We start from the raw sequence: 20,666 nt of genomic DNA, 5'->3' as shown, positions 1-20,666 counted from the left end.
AGGGTGTCCGGCAAGCCGTGGGTCGCAAAGACCGCACGCAGACTCTCCACTGTGGTGGATGTCGTGCACGAATTCAATATGATGCACTCGATCCATTTCGAGTACTCATCAACGACAATGAGGAACATTTTCGCCATGAACGGACCTGCGTAGTCGACATGAATATGTGACCATGGCTTGGTGGGCCAGGGTCACAGGCTGAGTGGGACCTCCCTGGGGGCATTGCCCAGCTGGGCACACGTCGTGCACCTACGAACACAGTGTTCCAGGTCTGAGTCAATTCCCTGCCACCATACGTGTGACCGGGCAATGGCCTTCATTAGCACAATGCCTGGGTGCTTGCTGTGGAGTTCCCTGATGAATGCTTCCCTTTCCTTCTGGGGCATGAATACACGGCTGCCCCATAGTAGGTAGTCGGCTTGGATGGAGAGTTCATCCATTGTCTGTGAAATGGTCTGACCTCTTCGGGGCATGCTCCGTGTGCAGGCGCCCAATCCCCAGTCAGGACACATTTCTTAATCAGGGATAGGAGGGGATCTCTGTTGGTCCAGATTTTGATCTGGCAGGCTGCGATGGGGGAGCCTGCGCTGTCAAAAGCATTGACAGCCATGACCATCTCAGCGCTTTGCTCCGCTGCCCCCTCGGTGGTGGCCAGTGGAAGCCTGCTGAGCGCGTCAGCGCAATTTTCGGTGTCTGGCCGGTGCCGTATGGTGTAGTCATAAGCAGCCAGTGTGAGAGCCCATCGCTGTATGCGAGCTGACGCATTGGCATTGACAGCTTTGATGTCAGACAACAGGGATGCTAACGGCTTGTGGTCCGTTTCTAACTCGAACATTCTGCCAAAAAGGTACTTGTGCATCTTTTTCATCCCGCAAGTGCTTCCTTTTCAACCATCCCATATCCCCTTTCTGCTTGGGAGAGCGACCTGGAAGCATAAGCCACAGGTTGGAGTTGGCCCTCATCATTACTCTGCTGCACCCAATCCCATAGGATGATGCATCACATGTCAAAACCAATTTCTTACAGGGGTTGTACAGGGTCAACAGCTTGTTAGAACAAAGCAGGTTCCGCGCCCGATTGAAAGCCCGTTCCTGACAGTCCCCCCAAAACCAATCGCAACCCTTATGCAGGAACACGTGTAGCGGCTCCAACAATGTGCTTAAGTTCGGCAGAAAGTTCCCGAAATAGTTCAATAGTCCCAGAAATGAACGCAACTCCGATGTGTTGCCGGGCCTGGGCGTGCGATGGATCGCTTGCGGTTTGGATTCGGTAGACCTGATCCCGTCTGCGACAAACCTTCTACCCAAAAACTCGACCTCAGGGGCCAAAAACACATAATTGGACTTCTTTAGTCGCAGGCCTACCCGGTCCAGTTGGTGTAGCACCTCCTCCAGGTTGTGGAGGTGTTCCTCGGTGTCTCGACCCGTGATAGAAACATAGAAACATAGAAAATAGGTGCAAGATTAGGCTATTCGGCCTTCGTGCCTACACCGCCATTCAATATGATCATGGCTGATCATTCACCTCAGTATCCCTTTCCCGCTTTCTCTCCATACCCCTTGATCCCTTTAGCCGTCAGGGCTTTATCTAACTCCCTCTTGAATATATCCAATGAACTGGCATCAACGACTCACTGCGGTAGGGAATTCCACAGGTTTACAACTCTCTGAGTGAAAAAGTTCCTCCTCATCTCAGTCCTAAATGGCCTACCCCTTATTCTAAGACTGTGTCCCCTGGTTCTGGATTTCACCAACATCGGGAACATTCTTCCCGCATCTAGCCTGTCCCGTCCCGTCAGAATCTTATACGTTTCTATGAGATCCCCTCTCATCCTTCTAAACTCCAGTGTATAAAGGCCCAGTTGATCCAGTCTCTCCTCATATGTCAGTCCAACCATCCCTAGAATCAGTCTGGTGTAACCTTCGCTGCAGTCCCTCAATAGCAAGAACATCCTTCCTCAGATTAGGAGACCGAAACTGAACACAATATTCCAGGTGAGGCCTCACCAAGGCCCTGTACAATTGCAGTAAGATCTCCCTGCTCCTATACTCAAATCCCCTAGCTATGAAGGCCTACATGCCATTTGCCTTCTTCATTACCTGCTGCACCTGCATGCCAACTTTCAATGACTGATGAACCATGACACCCAGGTCTCGTTGCACCTCCCCTTTTCCTAATCTGCCACCATTCAGATAATATTAGGCCCTCGTGTTTCTGCCCCAAAGTGGATAACCTCACATTTATCCACATTATACTACATCTGTCATGCATTTGCCCACTCACCCAACCTGTCCAAATTACCCTGCAGCCTCTTAGCATCCTCCTCACAGCTCACACCACCACCTAGTTTAGTGTCATCTGCAAACTTGGAGATATTACATTCAATTCCTTCATCCAAATCATTAATATATAATGTAAAGAGCTGGGGTCCCAGCACTGAGCCCTGTGGCACTCCACTAGTCACTGCCTCCCATTCCGAAAAGGACCCGTTTATCCCGACTCTCTGCTTCCTGTCTGCCAACCAAATCTCTATCCACGCCAGTACATTACCCCCAATATCATGTGCTTTGATTTTGCACACCAATCTCTTATGTGGGACCTTGTCAAATGCCTTTTGAAAGTCCAAATACACCACATCCACTGGTTCTCCCTTGTCTACTCTACTAGTTACATCCTCAAAAAATTCCAGAAGATTTGTCAAGCATGATTTCCCTTTCACAAATCCATGCTGACTTGGACCGATCCTGTCACTGCTCTCCAAATGCGCTGCTATTTCATCCTCAATAATTGACTCCAACATTTTCCCCACTACTGATATCAGGTTAACCGATCTATAATTACCTGTTTTCTCTCTCCCTCCTTTTTTTAAAAAGTGGTGTTACATTTGCTACCCTCCAGTCCATAGGAACTGATCCAGAGTTGATAGACTGTTGGAAAATGATCACCAATGCATCCACTATTTCTAGGGCCACCTCCTTAAGTACTCTGGGATGCAGACAATCAGGCCCCGGGGATTTATCGGCCTTCAATCCCATCAATTTGCCGAACACAATTCTCCGCCTAATAAGGATGTCCGTTAGTTCCTCCTTCTCACTCGACCCTCGGTCCCCTAGTACACCCAGAAGGTCATTTGTGTCTTCTTTTGTGAAGACAGAACCAAAGTATTTGTTCAGTTGGTCTGCCATTTCTTTGTTCCCTATTATTAATTCACCTGAGTCCGACTGCAAGGAACTTATGTTCGTCTTCACTAATCTTTTTCTCTTCACATATCTATAGAAGCTTTTGCAGTCAGTTTTTATGTTCCCGGCAAGCTTCCTTTCGTACTCTATTTTCCCCCTCTTAATTAAACCCTTTGTCCTCCTCTGCTGAATTCTAAATTTCTCCCAGTCCTCAGGTTTGCTGCTTTTTCTGGCCAATTTATATGCCTCTTCCTTGGATCTAACACTATCCTTAATTTCCCTTGTTAGCCACGGTTGAGCCATCTTCCCTATTTTATTTTTACTCCAGACAGGGATGAACAACTGTTGAAGTTCATCCATGTGATCTATAAATGTTTGCCACTGCCTATACACCGTCAACCCTTTAAGTAACATTTGTCGGTCTATTCTAGCCAATTCGCACCTCATGCCGTCGAAGTTAGCTTTCCTTAGGACCCTAGTTTCTGAATTAACTGTGTCACTCTCCATCTTAATAAAGAATTCGACCATATTATGGTCACTCTTCCCCAAGGGGCCTCGCACAACAAGATTTCTAATTAATCCCTTCTCATTACACATCACCCAGTCTAGGATGGCCAGCTCTCTAGTTGCTTCCTCGACATATTGGTCAAGAAAACCATCCCTAAAACACTCCAGGAAATCCTCCTCCACTGCATTGCTGCCAGTTTGGTTAGCCCAGTCTATATGTAAATTAAAGTCGCCCATGATAACTGCTGTACCTTTATTGCACACATCCCTTATTTCTTGTTTGATGCTATCCCCAAACTCACTACTACTGTTTGGTGGCCTGTCCACAACTCCCACCAGCGCTTTCTGCCCTTTGGTATTCCGCAGCTCCACCCATACCGATTCCACATCATACAAGCCAATGTCTTTCCTTACTATTGCATTAATTTCCTCTTTAACCAGCAACGCCACCCCGCCTCCTTTTCCTCTCTGTCTATCCTTCCTAAATGTTGAATTCCCCTGGATGTTGAGTTCACAGCATTGGTCACCCTGGAGCCATGTCTCTGTGATGCCAATTACATCATATCCATTAACTGCTATCTGCGCAGTTAATTCGTCCACCTTATTCCGAATACTCCTCGCATTGAGGCACAGAGCCTTCAGGCTTGTCTTTTTAACACACCTTGCCCCTTTGGAATTTTGCTGTAATGTCGCCCTCTTTGTTTTTTGCCTTGGGATTCTCTGCCCTCCACTTTTACTATTCTACTTTCTATCTTTTGCCTCTGTCTCCCTCTTGTTTCCCTCTGCCTCCCTGCATAGGTTCCCATCCCCCTGCCTTATTAGTTTAACTCCTCCCCCACAGCACTAGCAAACACTCACCCTAGGACATTGGTTCCGGTCCTGCCGAGGTGCAGACCGTCCGGTTTGTACTGGTCCCACCTCCCCCGGAACCGGTTCCAATTCCCCAGGAATTTGAATCCCTCCCTTCTGCACCACTGCTCAAGCCACGTATTCATCTGAGCTATCCTGCGATTCCTATTCTGACTAGCATGTGGCACTGGTAGCAATCCCGAGATTACAACTTTTGAAGTCCTACTTTTTAATTTAGCTCCTAGCTCCCTAAATTCGTCTCGTAGGACCTCATCCCGTTTTTTACCTATATCGTTTGTACCAATGTGCACCACAACAACTGGCTGTTCACCCTCCCTTTTCAGAATGTCCTGCACCTGCTCCGAGACATCCTTGACCCTTGCACCAGGGAGGCAACATACCATCCTGGAGTCTTGGTTGCGGCCGCAGAAACGTCTATCTATTCCCCTTACAATTGAATTCCCTATCACTATAGCTCTCCCACTCTTTTTCCTCCCTTCCTGTGCAGCAGAGCCACCCACGGTGCCATGAACTTGGCTGCTGCTGCTCTCCCCTGATGAGTCATCCCCCTCAACAGTACCCAAAGCGGTGTATCTGTTTTACAGGGGGATGACCGCAGGGGACCTCTGCACTACCTTCCTTGCACTGCTCTTCCTGTTGGTCACCCATTTACTATCTGGCTGTGTGCCCTTTACCTGCGGTGAGACCAACTCACGAAACGTGCTATTCACGTCATTCTCCGCATCGTGTATGCTCCAGAGTAAATCCACCCACAGCTCCAGTGCCGCAATGCGGTTCGTCAAGAGCTGGAGGCGGATACACTTCCCGCACACGTAGTCGTCAGGGAAACCGGAAGCATCCCTGACTTCCCACATGGTACAGGAGAAGCATAACACGTGTCCGAGCTCTCCTGCCATGACTTAACCCTTGGATAAACTTAATTTGGCAACAACAATGCTAAAGGTTACTTACTGATAAACATAGAAACATAGAAACATAGAAAATAGGTGCAGGAGCAGGCCATTCAGCCCTTCTAGCCTGCACCGCCATTCAATGAGTTCATGGCTGAACATGAAACTTCAGTACCCCCTTCCTGCTTTCTCGCCATAACCCTTGATCCCCCGAGTAGTAAGGACTTCATCTAACTCCCTTTTGAATATATTTAGTGAATTGGCCTCAACTACTTTCTGTGGTAGAGAATTCCACAGGTTCACCACTCTCTGGGTGAAGAAGTTTCTCCTCATCTCGGTCCTAAATGGCTTACCCCTTATCCTCAGACTGTGACCCCTGGTTCTGGACTTCCCCAACATTGGGAACATTCTTCCTGCATCTAACCTGTCTAAACCCGTCAGAATTTTAAACGTTTCTATGAGGTCCCCTCTCATTCTTCTGAACTCCAGTGAATACAAGCCCAGTTGATTCAGTCTTTCTTGATAGGTCAGTCCCGCCATCCCGGGAATCAGTCTGGTGAACCTTCGCTGCACTCCCTCAATAGCAAGAATGTCCTTCCTCAAGTTAGGAGACCAAAACTGTACACAATACTCCAGGTGTGGCCTCACCAAGGCCCTGTACAACTGTAGCAACACCTCCCTGCCCCTGTATTCAAATCCCCTCGCTATGAAGGCCAACATGCCATTTGCTTTCTTAACTGCCTGCTGTACCTGCATGCTAACCTTCAATGACTGATGTACCATGACACCCAGGTCTCGTTGCACCTTCCCTTTTCCTAATCTGTCACCATTCAGATAATAGTCTGTCTCTCTGTTTTTAAAGAAGGACAAAGAGAAGCTATTTACCAATCACCAGTCAATCACTTACCCTCTTGGCTGTGACATCACCTTTCGATTTCTTTCTACTTCTTTATTGCCTTCTCCCTGCAGCTGCACAAGCACGCCTCTCCGATCCCTGGACTCACGCCTCAACGACGCACCTCCCGACTCCTGATCTCACGGCCTTTATAGGCCTCTCCGATCCCCGGACTCACGCCTCAACGACGCACCTCCCGACTCCTGATCTCGCTGCCTTTATAGGTCTCTCCGATCCCCGGACTCACGCCTCAACGACGCACCTCCCGACTCCTGATCTCGCGGCCTTTATAGGCTTCTCCGATCCCCGGACTCACGCCTCAACGACGCACCTCCCGGCTCCTGATCTCGCGGCCTTTATAGGCCTCTCCGATTCCCGGACTCACGCCTCAACGACGCACCTCCCGACTCTTGATCTCGCGGCCTTTATAGGCCTCTCCGATCCCCGGACTCACGCCTTAGCGACGCACCTCCCAACTCCTGATCTCGCAGCCTTTATAGGCCTCTCCGATTCCCGGACTCACGCCTCAGCGACGCATCTCCCGACTCCTGATCTCGCGACCTTTATCGGCCTCTCCGATCCCCGGACTCATAAGGATGTCGTCCTGAAATACGATTGTTCCAGGGATAGATTTGAGCAGGCTTTCCATGTACCTTTGAAAGATAGCGACTGCTGAACGAATGCCAAACGGACACCTGTTGTCGACAAACAGCCCCTTGTGCGTGGTGATGGTGGTTAGTAGCTTGGATTCTTCGGCCAGCTCTTGGGTCATGTAGGCCGAAGTGAGGTCCAACTTGGTGAACAGCTTGCCGCCTGCCAGCGTGGCAAAAAGATCCTCCGCTCTCGGAAGCGGATATTGGTCTTGTAGTGACACTTGGTTGATGGTGGCCTTGTCGTCGCCACAGATCCTGACCGAGCCATCCGTTTTTAGAACAGGGGCGATGGGGCTTGCCTAGTCGCTGAATTCAACGGGCGAAATTATGCCCTCTCTTAGCAACCTGTCCAACTCACTCTCAATTTTCTCCTGCATCACATACGGCACAGCTCTGGCTTTATGGTGCACTGGTGAGGCGTCCGGGGTGATGCGCATCACTACTTTGGTGCCTTTGAAAGTCCCGACGCCAGGTTGAAATAGTGACTCAAACTTTTGTAGGACCTGTGAGCATGAACTTCGCTCCACAGATGAAATGGCGTGCACATCCCCCATTTCCAGTTCATCTCGGCTTGCCAGCTCCTCCCCAAAAGCACGGGACCACTTCCCGGGACAATCCAGAGTGGCAGCCGGTTCTCTGATCCATTATGTGCAACCACCAACATTGCACTGCCTAGCACTGGGATGATCTCTTTGGTGTACGTCCATAATTGCATGTCAATGCGTTCTAGCTTGGGTCTGCTAGCTCTGAGTGGTCATAGTTTCTCGAATTGTTGGACACTCATAAGTGACTGGCTGGCTCCTGTGTCCAGCTCCATGCGTACCGGGATGCCGTTTAACAGTACTCTCATCATCATAGGTGGCGTCTTTGTGTATGAGCTGTGGATGTTTGCCACCTGAACCCACTGAACCTCAGCATCCATTGCTGTGTCCCAAGCATAACCCTGCCTTGCAGACCCCTCTTGTGGTTCATCCGCTTCGTAAATCAGTCTCGCTGCGGGCTTCCTGCACATCCTGGCTAAATGTCCACTGAAGTTACAATTTCTGCAGATAAATTGTTGAAACCTGCAGGTTTTCGCAGCATGTCTGCCCCCGCACCTCCAGCATGAGCTGAGATTGTTGTGAACAAAAGGGCTGTTACCAGGCATTCCTCTCTGATTGTCTCTTTGATTACTCTTGAGCACTCTGTTTGTGGGTGTCAATGGCCCCATCCCGGGACGTATTGTCTCTTGTGATGGTATAAATGTCTGTTCAACCTGCCATTGTCTCTGTTGAGGACCCACCCTAGAGTCCGCCTGGTTGCTGTCGAATTGCCCTTGCCTGCCTGTGGGATTCTGAGTTGCGTTTACCATATTAACACCCTGCTCCATCGCCACGTTGGGAGCAGAGTTGCGTGCGTATATGATCATGGTTTCCTCCTCCCCCGCCATGAAGGTTTGAGCTTTCAACGCCGCTGCTTCCTTGGTCTCAATAAGCTTCCTAAAAATCCCGGCATGACCAATGCCCTCAATGAAGAAATCCCATAACATCTCCCCCCTGCAGGCGTCTGTGAACTTACAGAGGCTGGCCAAGCGCCGAAGGTCTGCAACGAAGTTTGTCCTTCCCAACGTCGGTGCGTATAGAATTGGCGTCGGGCCATGTGTATACTGCTCGCTGGTTTGAGGTGCTCACCGATCAGTTTGCTGAGCTCCTCAAAGGTCTTGTCCATGGGCTTCTCGGGTGTGAGCAGGTCTTTCATCAGCGCATACGTCTTAGGTCCACAGCTGGTCAGTAGATGCGTCCTTCGCTTGTCAGCCGCTGCCGCTCCAGCTAATCCTTCATGACAAAGCTCTGCTGGAGCCTCTCAACGAAATCGTCCCAGTACTCACCAACACAGTACCATTCCCCTGTGCTACTGGTAGCCATTCTCGTGAGTCGCTGATTCCCGTTTCTCGTTGCCAAATGTTGTGTCCTTACACACTACTGTAAATCACACGAGGCACATGCTGCAGACAAGGTCATTCTGTGACCCTACACTTTTATTCACAGGACCAAGGAGTGAATACCCTGCGTGGAACCTCCCTTTATATACCTGGATGACCAGGTGAGGAGTGTCTCCCACAAGTTCATCCCCTGTGGTCAAGGCGTGCATTACTTTCGTGTATACAGTGTACAGTGTTGTTACATGAATGTTACAGTTACATGAAGGTTACATACATGACAACCCCCTGCACCCATCTACTAAAAATCTCTATCAATCATTCAACCCTGCCATACATGTGCTTTACCTCACCCACACACACAGCACTATTGCAAGCCTCACACCCACGTCTCACAGCTCGCATACACTGGCAGCTATTCCATCATGACAACCACATCACCAAACATGTTGCAGGACACTCACTGACACACTTCCCTCTTTCTTGCAGGAGAAGATGTGGTAAAGAACTGGAGGAGGACAAGCCACCTGCATGTTTTAACTCCCAAGGAGGAGATAGTGCTGGCCATCATGGGGAGGGGCATCACTAAGGCCATGGTCACTGGCAGGACTGGAGGGATATCCTCCTTTTCTCATCCCACAATGTCTTCTGATTCAAAGCTGCAGATGGTGTAAGCATGCACTTCTTACTTTCTCTTCTCCCCTCACCACAACCCAACCACTGTCCCTATTTTATTTTAGATACCCAGAATTCAAACCTTTCCAGCCAGTGAGGAAAAAGGAAGAAGACAGTACTTTAGAGGGTAGGATAGAGGAGGGTGCATGTGGTGAGACACCGGGCACACATGCGCAGGAGACAGGGCGGGGGAAAGGATAGCGCAGGTGCCAGCTCTGCTGCCAAGGTCTCAGATGATGACTTTGATGGGCCAGGCTACAGAAAAAGGCTGATGCGCGTACATACCAGATACTTGGTACACTGGGAACCCTGCTGAAAACCCTACGTTCAATGTCAAGCAGCACGGAGGAGTCCAGCATCAGCTTGGCACAGGGCTTTGCGCAGAGCTTGGAACCCATCATTTCCAACATGGAAATGATGATCACCTCCATCAGCACACCTGTGGAACCAACAATGATGCAGCATCTGATGGCCGATGTCTCAGCTTCCATTGCAGCACAAGGAGCTTCTACCAAAAGTCTGAGTGCCATGCAAGTTCAGACTGCTGTCATCATGGCTCTGGATACCAGTGTTCAAAGGAGCTTCCAGGGCATCACAGCACTCCAGTGAGCAGACTATTTTTGATCTGGTAATGTGCAATGAGTCTGGATTAATTAATGATCTCGTGGTGAAGGTTCATCTTGGGAAGAGTGATCATAGCATGGTAGAATTTCAAATTCAGTTTGAGGGTGAGGAAGCTAGGTCTTAAACTAGTGTCCTGAACTTAAATAAAGGTATGAAGGCCAGAGTTGGCTAAAGTTGACTGGGGAAATAGATTAAAGGGTAAGACAGTAAACAATGGCAAACATTTCAGGAGATATTTCATAACTCTCAGCAAAGATATATTCATCTGAGAGAAGGATGAACCATCTGTAGCTAACTAAGGAAGGAAAGGATGGTATCAAATTGAAAACAAAGGCACACAATGTTGTGAAGAATAGTGGAAGGCCAGAGGATTGGGAAATGATTAGAAACCAGCAAAGGATGACTAAACAAATTATAAAGAGAGAGAGAAGATAGCTTATAAGAGTAAACTAGCAAGAAATATAAAAACAGACAGTAAGAGCTTCTACAGGTATATACAAAGGAAGTGAGTAGCTAAAGTAAATGTTGGTCCCTTAGAGGATGAAACTAGGGAATTAATAATGGGAAACAGGGAAATGGCAGAGACTTTGAACATATATTTTGTATCAGTCTTCACGGTAGAAGACACATTGCATCCCAATAATTGATAATTTGGGGAGGGGAACTTAAAACAATCACTATTACTAGAGAAAAAGTATTAGGCAAACTAATGGGACTAAAGGTAGACAAGTCCCCTGGACCTGATGGCCTGCATCCTAGGGTCTTAAAAGAAGTGGCTGCAGAGATAATGGACACATTGGTTATAATCGACCAAAATTCCCTGGATTCTGGAGAGGTCCCAGCGGATTGGAAAACCGCAAATGTAATGCCCCTGTTTAAGAAAGGAGGGAGACAGAAAACAGGAAACTATAGACCAGTTAGCCTAATATCTGTCATTGGAAAAATGCTAGATTCCGTTATTAAGGAAGTAGTACCAGGATATTTAGAAAATCATAATGCAGTCAAGCAGAGTCAGCATGGTATTATGAAAGGGAAATCATGTTTGACAAATTTGCTGGAGTTCTTTGAAGATGAAACGAGCAGGGTGGATAAAAAGGAACCAGTAGATGTTGTGTGTTGGGATTTCCAGAAGGCATTCTATAGTCTCTGGATCAGTTCCTATGGTTTGGAGGGTAGCTAATGTAACCCCACTTTTTAAAAAAGGAGGGAGAGAGAAAACAGGGAATAATAGACTGGTTAGCTTGATATCGGTAGTGGGGAAAATGTTGGAATCAATTATTAAAGATGTAATAGCAGCGCATTTGGAAAACAGTGACAGGATCGTTCCAAATCAGCATGGATTTATGAAAGGGAAATCATGCTTGACAAATCTTCTGGAATTTTTTGAGGATGTAACTAGTAGAGTGGACAAGGGAGAACCAGTGGATGTGGTGTATTTGGACTTTCAAAAGGCTTTTGACAAGATCCCACACAAGAGATTAGTGTGCAAAATTAAAGCACATAGTATTGGGGGTAATGTATTGATGTGGATAGAGAACTGGTTGGCAGACAGGAAGCAAAGAGTAGGAATAAATGGGTTCTTTTCAGAATGGCAGGCAGTGACTAGTGGCATACCACAAGGTTCAGTGCTGGGACCCCAGCTATTTACAATATACATTAATGATTTAGATAAAGGAATTGAATGTAATATCTCCAAGTTTGCAGATGACACTAAGCTGGGTGGCAATGTGAGCTGTGGGGAGGATGCTAAGAGGCTTATATTCACTGGAATTTTGAAGAATGAGAGGGGATCTCATAGAAACATACAAAATTCTGATGGAATTGTACAGGTTAGATGCAGGAAGAATGTTCCCGATGTTGGGGAAGTCCAGAACCATGGGGTCAAAGTCTAAGGATAAGGGGTGAGCCATTTAGGACCGAGATGAAGAGAAACTTTTTCACTCAGAGAATTGTGAACCTGTGGAATTCTCTACCACAGAAAGTTGTTGAGGCCAGTTCATTAGATATATTCAAAAGGGAGTTAGATGTGGCCCTTACAGCTAAAGGGATCAAGGGGTATGGCGAGAAAGCAGGAATGGGGTACTGAAGTTGCATGATCAGCCATGATCATATTGAATGGTGGTGCAGGCTCCAAAGGCCGAATGGCCTACTCCTGCACCTATTTTCTATGTTTCTCTGTTTCTACGATAAGGTGCCACATAGAAGGTTACTGCACAAGATAAGAGCTCACGGGGTTGGAGGTAATATATTATCATGGATCATCATCATCATCATAGGCAGTCCCTCGGAGTCAAGGATGACTTGCTTCCACTCTAAAAGTGAGTTCTGAGGTGACTGAGGAGTCCAATGCGGGACCCACAGTCTCTGTCACAGATGGGGCAGATAGTGGTTGAAGGAAAGGATGATTGGGGAGCATGGATTGAAGCATGCTCCTTCCGCTGTCTATGGTTGGTTTCTGCTTGTTCTCGACGACGGGACTCGAGGTGCTCAGCGCCCTCCCGGATGCTCTTCCTCCACTTTAGGTGGTCTTGGGCCAGGGATTTCCAGGTGTCGGTGCGGATGTTGCACTTTGTTAAGGAGGCTTTGAGGGTGTCCTTGAAGCATTTTCTCTGCCCACCTGGGGCTCGCTTGCCCTGTTGAAGCTCCGCATAGAGCCCTTGATTTGGGAGTCTCGTGTCGGGCATGCAGACGATGTGGCCTGTCCAATGAAGTTGATCGAGCGTGGTCAATGCTTCGATGCTGGGGATGTTGGCCTGAGCGAGAACACGTTGGTGCATGTGTCCTGCCAATGGATTGGTTAACTAACCTAAAACAGAGAGTCGGAATAAATAGGTCATTTTCAGGTTGGCAAACTGTAACTAGTGGGGTGCCATAGGGATCAGTGCTGGGGCCTCAACTATTTACAATCTATATTAATGACTTGGATGAAGGGACCGAGTTTAATGTAGCCAAATTTGCTGATGATGCAAAGATAGGTGGGAAAGCAAGTTGTGAGGAGGACGTAAAGAATCTGCAAAGGGATTATAGATAGGCTAAGTGAGTGGGCAAAATTTGGCAGATGGTGTATAATGTGGGAAAATGTGAGGTTATCCACCTTGGTAGGAAAAATACAAATGCAAATTATTATTTAAATGGAGAGAGATTACAAAATGCTGCGGTACAGAGGGATCTGGTGGTCCTTGTACATGAAACACAAAAAGTTAGTATGCAGGTACAGCAAGTAATTAGGAAGGCAAATGGAATTTTGGCCTTTATTGCAAGGGGGATGGAGTATAAAAGTAGGGAATTCCTGCTACAACTGTACAGGGCACTGATGAGACTACACTTGGAGGACTGCATGCTGTTTTGGTCTCCTTATTTAAACAGGGATGTACTTGCATTGGAGGCAATTCAGAGAAGAATCATGAGGTTGATTTCTGAGATGAAGGGGTTGTCATTTGAGGAAAGGTTAAGCAAATTGGGCCTTTACTCATAGGTGTTTATGACTGAAAGGTGATCTTATTGAAATGTATAAGATTGAGTGGGCTTGACAGGATAGATGCAGAGAGGATGTTTCCCCTCGTGGGGATTCTAAAACTAGGGGGCATAGTTACAGCATAAGGGGTCACCCATTTAAAACAGAAATGAGGAAGAATTTCTTCTCTTAGAGGGTCATGAATCCTTTGAATTCTCTACCCCAGAAAGCTGTGAAGGCTGGGTCAATGAATATATTTAAGGTGGGGTTAGACAGATTTCTGAACGATGAGTGAGTCAAGGGTTACAGGGAGAGGGAGGGAAGTGGAGTTGAGGCCAAGATCAGGTCAGCCATGACCTTATTGAATGGTGGAGCATGCTCGAAGGCCAGATGGCCTGCTCCTGCTCCTATTTCTTATGTTCAATCTGTTCTCCACTGGATTACTCGGATGGCTGAGGCACCGTTCCGGGAGAGTGGCAGTGGCTCCATGGAATATGAACTTGCTTATCCTTTCTCAGGATGACAGCATTTGTGCTCTCTGCCACTCTACCATACCTTTGCTGCTGCCTGTCAGCCAACCAGCCCAGATTGCTGCAGCCCAGGCTGAGGTAATGCAGTCTGAAGCCAGGCCTTGTAGGCCCTGAGCTGATAGCCTGGGAGTGCAAGCTCTATCTGCAGTCTTCTCAACTAAAGGGCAGCAGCCTTGCACCAGCCATGCTGTAGCCATTGGGGAAGCACCTCATAGAAGCACTAAGACAGGCAAAGTCACATGGAAGAAGCACTAAGGTAATGCACAAAGATGATTAATTTATTATTTTATGCATTATGTCATGATTTAATTGATAAATTAGTATTGTAATGTGTATTTTGTGTTGGATTTTATTTTTGCATTGTGGGAAAGAGGATGATGTGGAGTTGAGTTTACTAGTATCGCTCATAAATTATTTGATCATGTAGAGCCTATGTTGTAGCTTCCCTTCCTCTTCCTGTTCCTCCATTTCTTGTTCCACTATTTCCTCCTTCTCCTCCTCCTCAGCTTCTTGCCTGATAGGGGTGGCAATTTTGTGCAGCATCCATCATACCACCACAAATCTTGAGACTCGCTCAGAGCCCATACTGCATGGCTCCTTCAGAGTGGTCAAGACAGTGGGAGCATTGCTTGAAGATGCCAATGGTGTGATCCATGTGGCAGCATGGCCCTTATAGTATGCCTACTGTGTACCTGTGCATGGGTTCCAGTCTGGATTCATGAGCCATGTCATGAGTGGATAACCCTTGTCGCCCAGTAGCCACCCTTTGATTTGCCTTGGTGGTTCAAATAGCTGGCATCGAGGACTGCTGAAGAATGACTGGATTGTGACCACTGCCAGAACACTGAGCATTGATCTGCATGATGCGCTGCCTGTGGTCGCACACCAGCTACAGATTGAGGGAGTGGAATCGCTTTCAGCAAAGTTGACAAAGCAATTTCGGTGCAGTCAATGGTACCATGCACCATGGGGAAGCCTGCAATCTGAGCAAACCCTTGTGCTAGCTCTGCCTGCTTCTCTCTGGCAAGAAGGAATGAGATGAAGCAGTCTCTCTTTGAATAGAGAGCCTCAGTGACCTACAAGGCTACGGACCAAGAGCGGAAAGTGCGATTAGGCTGGATAGCTCTTTGTCGCCTGGCATGGACACGATGGACCAAATGGCCTCCTTCAATGCAATAAATTTCTGTGATTCAATGAATAATGCAGCACTGTACTGCAAACTGCGAGATGTTGCTTATATCTCCCGTAGCAGACTGGAAGGAGCTAGACACATAAAAGTTCAGAGTCACAGTCACCCTTGACAGCCACAGGTAATGCTGTCGTTGCCCTGCTCTGAGGTTGGAGTTGTGGGTGCAGCAGTTGGCAGATTTCAGTCACAACCACTTTAGAGAATCACCGAGATCTTAAGCGTTGGTTGTCACTGCAGTTCAGGTAAGAGAATTGCTCCCAAAATACTCTCTCCGCATATGGCCTCCTGCTGAGAGCCCTGTAATGTCTGTAGCTTCACACTGTGGACGTATTGTGTTACTGCACCAGAGTGTTTAATAAACAGTCAGGTCACCTGACAAGAAGCAGGCTTCCACAGACTTCTAGAGAATTCCGGGAGCTGCTCCATCTTCAAGACTTGTGTGTAGTGTGTGCTCTGTGAATCTATCACAAATGGCAATGAATATGAGATACTTCGGATAATATAAAGCTGAAATTTTTGTTGGTGAAGGATTCAGCCAGCTGACAGAGAAACTTTGAGAGCTTCTCTGTTTAGATTACAGCTACAAATTGGAGGTAAATTACGAGCACATTTTTGAACTGCCAGAGTCAAAATGGCTGCACCTATGGAAGTGATGGGTTATTTAGGGGAATATAAATGCGACCGAGAAAGGTTCAAAGCACATGTGGATCCCAGAGAATGCAGACCAGAACCGGGCGGTGTTGGAACGAAAAATAGTGATTTTCTTAAATGAAGCTGGGCCTGAGTTGTATGAAACACTGATAAATTTGCTGGTGCCTACCAAGCCAAAGTACACAACGCTTAAGGAGATTTTAACTAAGCTGGAACAGCACTACAACCCCATACCCTTGGAAATTGCCAAAAGCTATCATTTCAGTACACGAAATCAGAAGGCTGATGAAAATATCAGTGAGTACATTGTAGCATTAAAATAGCTATCTATTCACTGTAATTTCGGAAACTTTCAGAACCGAGCATTGGGGGACCATTTTGTTTGTGGGATGAAAAATGATGCGATCAGAAGAAAGTTATTGACAACGTCTGACTTGTCTTTTGATTTAGCTTGTCAGACAGCTAGGTCGATGAGCATGGCCAACCAATATTCCCGAGAATTTCATACTGTTTTCAGTCATCAGACAACCGAGGTGAATCGCCTGCAGGTTCAAAGGTGGTGGGGGCCCAAAGTCTCAGAAACTGGAAATTGTAACAGAGCATTGAAGTCCTGCTATCAGTGCTTGGGACAACACATTGCTCAAAGTTGTCCATATGTGAAGGCAGAGTGTTTCTTCTGCAGGAAAACTGGGCAGCTTGTGAAGGCATGCCGACTGAAGGGTAAACCCGCTTTCAAAGCTATGAGTCCAGTTTTCAAAGCTATGAGTAGAAATCCCCAGAGACTACATAGCATGGACGAACAACAACAGGACAAGGAGATGTTCGAGTTAAACATCATCAGGAGCACGAGGTTAATGGACATCAATTCGAAAAGTATCATAATCCACATAGGTGTTGCGGGATTCAAGATACCCATGGAAATCGACACGGGTGCATCTGTGAGTGTAGTACCGGAGTCGCTATACCTCGACAAATTGTGTGATTTCCAACTGGAGAAATCCAAGATAGAGCTGCGAGGCTACTCGGGAGAGAACATTCCTGTGGTAGGTCGTATCACCGTACCAGTGAAATACATGGATCAAGTTCAGAGCTTGCCTCTAATAGTAGTGGCAGGAGACAAGCCTGCCTTACTAGGAAGAAATTGGTTGGGATCACTGAAGCTGGATTGGAGTGATATTTTTCATGTTGAAATGAGATTTGCATCAACGGATGATGTCATCAAGAATTATCCAAAGGTGTTCTGCGAAACGGTCAGTCCAATCCAAGGCTCAAGGCGAGTGTCAGGGTACAGAAGGACGCTAGATCGGTTTACTGCAAGTCACGTTCCGTACCATATGCACTCAAAGAGAAAGTTGAGCAAGAACTCAAAAGACTAGAGACTGAAAATATTATTTCTAAGATAGATCGATGTAATTGGGCTACACACATTGTCGTTGTATCTAAGTCCGATGGTAAGGTAAGATTGTGTGGTGATTATAAAGTAACCGTAAACCAGGTTCTAGAGGGTAATATCCCCAATACATTGCCAAATGTAGAAGATTTGTTCTCAACACTGAAAGGTGGTCAGATCATCTCAAAGTTGGATCTTACAAATGCCTACTTACAGCTTGAACTAGATGAGGAGTCCAAGTCATGCTTGACTATAACAATTAGGCCGATATCAATTTAATAGGTTACTGTTTGGAGTGTCTTCTGCCCCTGCAATATTACAAAGGGTGATGAACCAGATTTTGCAAGGTATTGAAGGGGTAGTATGTTATTTAGATGACATACTGATTTCAGCACCAAATAGGCAAATTCATAACATATTGAATGAAGACCTCAAACGGCTAGAGAAACACAGAGTACAAGTGTCTGCTCGTAAGTGTGAGTTATTTCAAAACTCAGTGGAGTACTTAGGGTACAGAGTAGACAAAGATGGTTTACATCCAACCATGGGAAAGCTGGATGCAATCAGAAATGCACCCACTCTCAAGAATGTCACTGAACTTCGATCATTTTTGGGTCTTTTGAACTATTATGGGAAGTTCCTACCAAATTTGGCTACAGTGTTACATCCATTGAATGAACTATTGAAAAAACAGGTTCATTGGAGTTGATCAAAAGAATGCGATACAGCATTCAAGGAGTGTAAAAGCGAATTGGTAGAGAACACCATGTTAGTTCACTATGACGTATCTCAGGAGATTAAGCTAGCAGGTGATGCCTCTCCATATGGAGTTGGGGCAGTAATCTCTCATGTATTAAGTAGTGGGGAGGAGAGATCAATTGCTTTTGCTTCACACACTCTCAGTGCCAGTAAGAGTAATTATGCGCAAATCGAAAGGGAAGCTTTGGCATTAATTTTTGGGGTCAAGAAGTTCCACAAATACTTGTATGGTGGTAAGTTTACCATCGTTACGGATCATGAGCCCCTGACAGCAATCCTCCATCCAAAGTCCCCAGTTCCAACATTAGCTGCAGCCCGAATGCAGAGATGGGCTTTGATTTTGTCAGCATATACATATGATATTGAATACAGATGATCAGCTGATCACAGTAATGCTGATGCTATGTCTAGATTGCCTTCCCCATCACAAGTTACACCCGATAGGGAAGAAGTGTTCCATTTTTCATACATTGATGAACTACCAGTCATAGCTGAAGAGATTGGTAGAGCAACCAAACATGACCCAGTGATGTCAAAGGTGTATGATTATATTGCAAATGGATGGCCAAACCAGGTAACAATAAGATATTCATCCATTCTTCATTCGTAGGAATGAATTATCAGTTGATAAAGGTTGTATCATGTGGGGTGCAAGAGTGGTTATACCAAATCAATTCAGGTTCAAATTATTAGGAGACCTCCATGACCAGCACCTGGGAATGTGCTTCACCAAGAGTTTTGCACGTAGTTACTTATGGTGGCTAGGTCTTGATAAAGATACAGAGTACATCGTGAGTCCATGTACGACATATCAGTCGGTAAGCAAGCAACCACCATCAGTACCATTACAGCCATGGAAATGGCTTCCCAGGGTGTGGCAAAGGCGACATATTGATTTTGCTGAGCTAGAAGGATAACAATTGTTCATTGTGATTGACAGTCATTCGAAGTGGGTCGAGGTGTTTTCAATGGGGAAAATAACAACAAGTAAAATATTAGACATTTTGCAGAGTTTATTTTCTTCATTTGGCCTCCCAGAAGAAATTGTTTCTGATAATGGAACACAATTTCGTTCAGAAAAATTTGCACAGTTCACGAGCAAAAATGGTGTGAAACATACCAAGGTTCCACTATACCACACTGCTTCAAATGGTGCAGCAAAGCACACTGTACAAATTGTAAAACGTGCCCTCATCAAACAAATGTTGGATCCAAATCCAAAGAAACGACATTTGTCATTGGATCACAAATTGGCTAATTTTCTAATTATGTATTGTAATACTCCTCATACAATTACCAGTAGAACACCAGCAGCGTTGTTTCTCAAATGACAGCCATGAACCAGATTCTCGTTGTTAAAACCAAACTTGGCACAATCCGTAGAAGAGACACAATTAAGACAGAAAGAGAATCATGATAGAGATGTTTGATGGACAGGTTAGGTTTGTTCACATTGATCATATTTTACCTACAGACATGGAAGGAGTTGAACGTGGGAATGATTCAATTATTTCTGACTCATCAGATAGTTTTGTTACACCAGGAGCATATCCTACATCTAATATACTGGAAACAAATCCAAGAGAAAATCAGAATTTAAGTCTGAGTCCGAGTCCGGAAAACAAACAGTCTGAAGTTAGAGTGAGTTCAAGTGGAAATCAAGGGCATCCCTTGGAGGAAAACTTTCCTCAGGATCAGCCTCGATTGCGTTTAAATTCGACACCGTGTTTGGAAGGTTCTGTTCGAGAGCGAAGGTATCCTCTTCGAAACAGAAAACAAATGGTTAAGCTTAATTTGTAAATATGGAAAAATAAGTCCATATCCTTTATTATGTATAACCATGCAAGTTATGTATGATGATTGTTGTTATAATAACTTCTTCATTCAGGAGGGAGAAGTGTAATGTCTGTAGTTCCACACTGTGGATGTATTGTGTTACTGCACCAGAGTGTTTAATAAATAGTCAGGTCACCTGACAAGAAGCAGGCTTCCACAGACTCCGAGAGAGTTCCGGGAGCTGCTCCAACTTAAATACTTGTATGTAGTTTGTGCTCTGTGAATCTATCACAAGCCCTTTCCCCCCGCCTCCCTCCTCCTCCCTCTTCCAGCAGTTTGTCATGCTCTGCATGGCCTCTCTTCATTCTCCCAGTAATGCTCAATTCCAAGAGGAAGGCCTACTCGGCCACCCATGACAAGTATGGAAAAGTTCCCAAAATGTGTAGAATTGCACCAACAGCCGGAAGAAATAATCCATCTACTAACCGGTAAGTAGTTCATGATCCCTTTAAATAGTGCTGGTAGGGGGTCGGTCATGCAGTTTAATATAATGTTCAGCTGTGTGAAGTTAAGAGCGGGCATAGGCTAGAGTGTGGAGCTTGAAATTTGCAGCACACTGATTGATGTCATGATTTGCCTGCTTGGCATGGTTCGTCATTAGGTCTGTGTGCACAAACCCTTTTACAAAAACGCCGTCCAGCACACC

The 20,666-nt window shown here is 46.2% G+C and overlaps 1 protein-coding gene across 1 annotated transcript in view; it reads right to left on the bottom strand.

Moving 5' to 3' along the window:
• The window catches only part of LOC139228888 (sodium channel protein 1 brain-like), a 304,090-nt gene that overhangs the window by 192,237 nt on the left and 91,187 nt on the right, over nucleotides 1-20,666 (bottom strand). The window contains 1 exon segment of the mRNA XM_070860378.1: nucleotides 9,913-10,026. Within this exon segment, the coding sequence (XP_070716479.1) occupies nucleotides 9,913-10,026 (114 nt within the window).

Source organism: Pristiophorus japonicus, chromosome 2 (assembly GCF_044704955.1).
Source record: "Pristiophorus japonicus isolate sPriJap1 chromosome 2, sPriJap1.hap1, whole genome shotgun sequence".
NCBI lineage: Eukaryota > Metazoa > Chordata > Chondrichthyes > Pristiophoridae > Pristiophorus > Pristiophorus japonicus.
The sequence above is the reverse complement of the archived record's forward strand: the minus strand, read 5'-3'. Positions and strand labels throughout refer to the sequence as shown.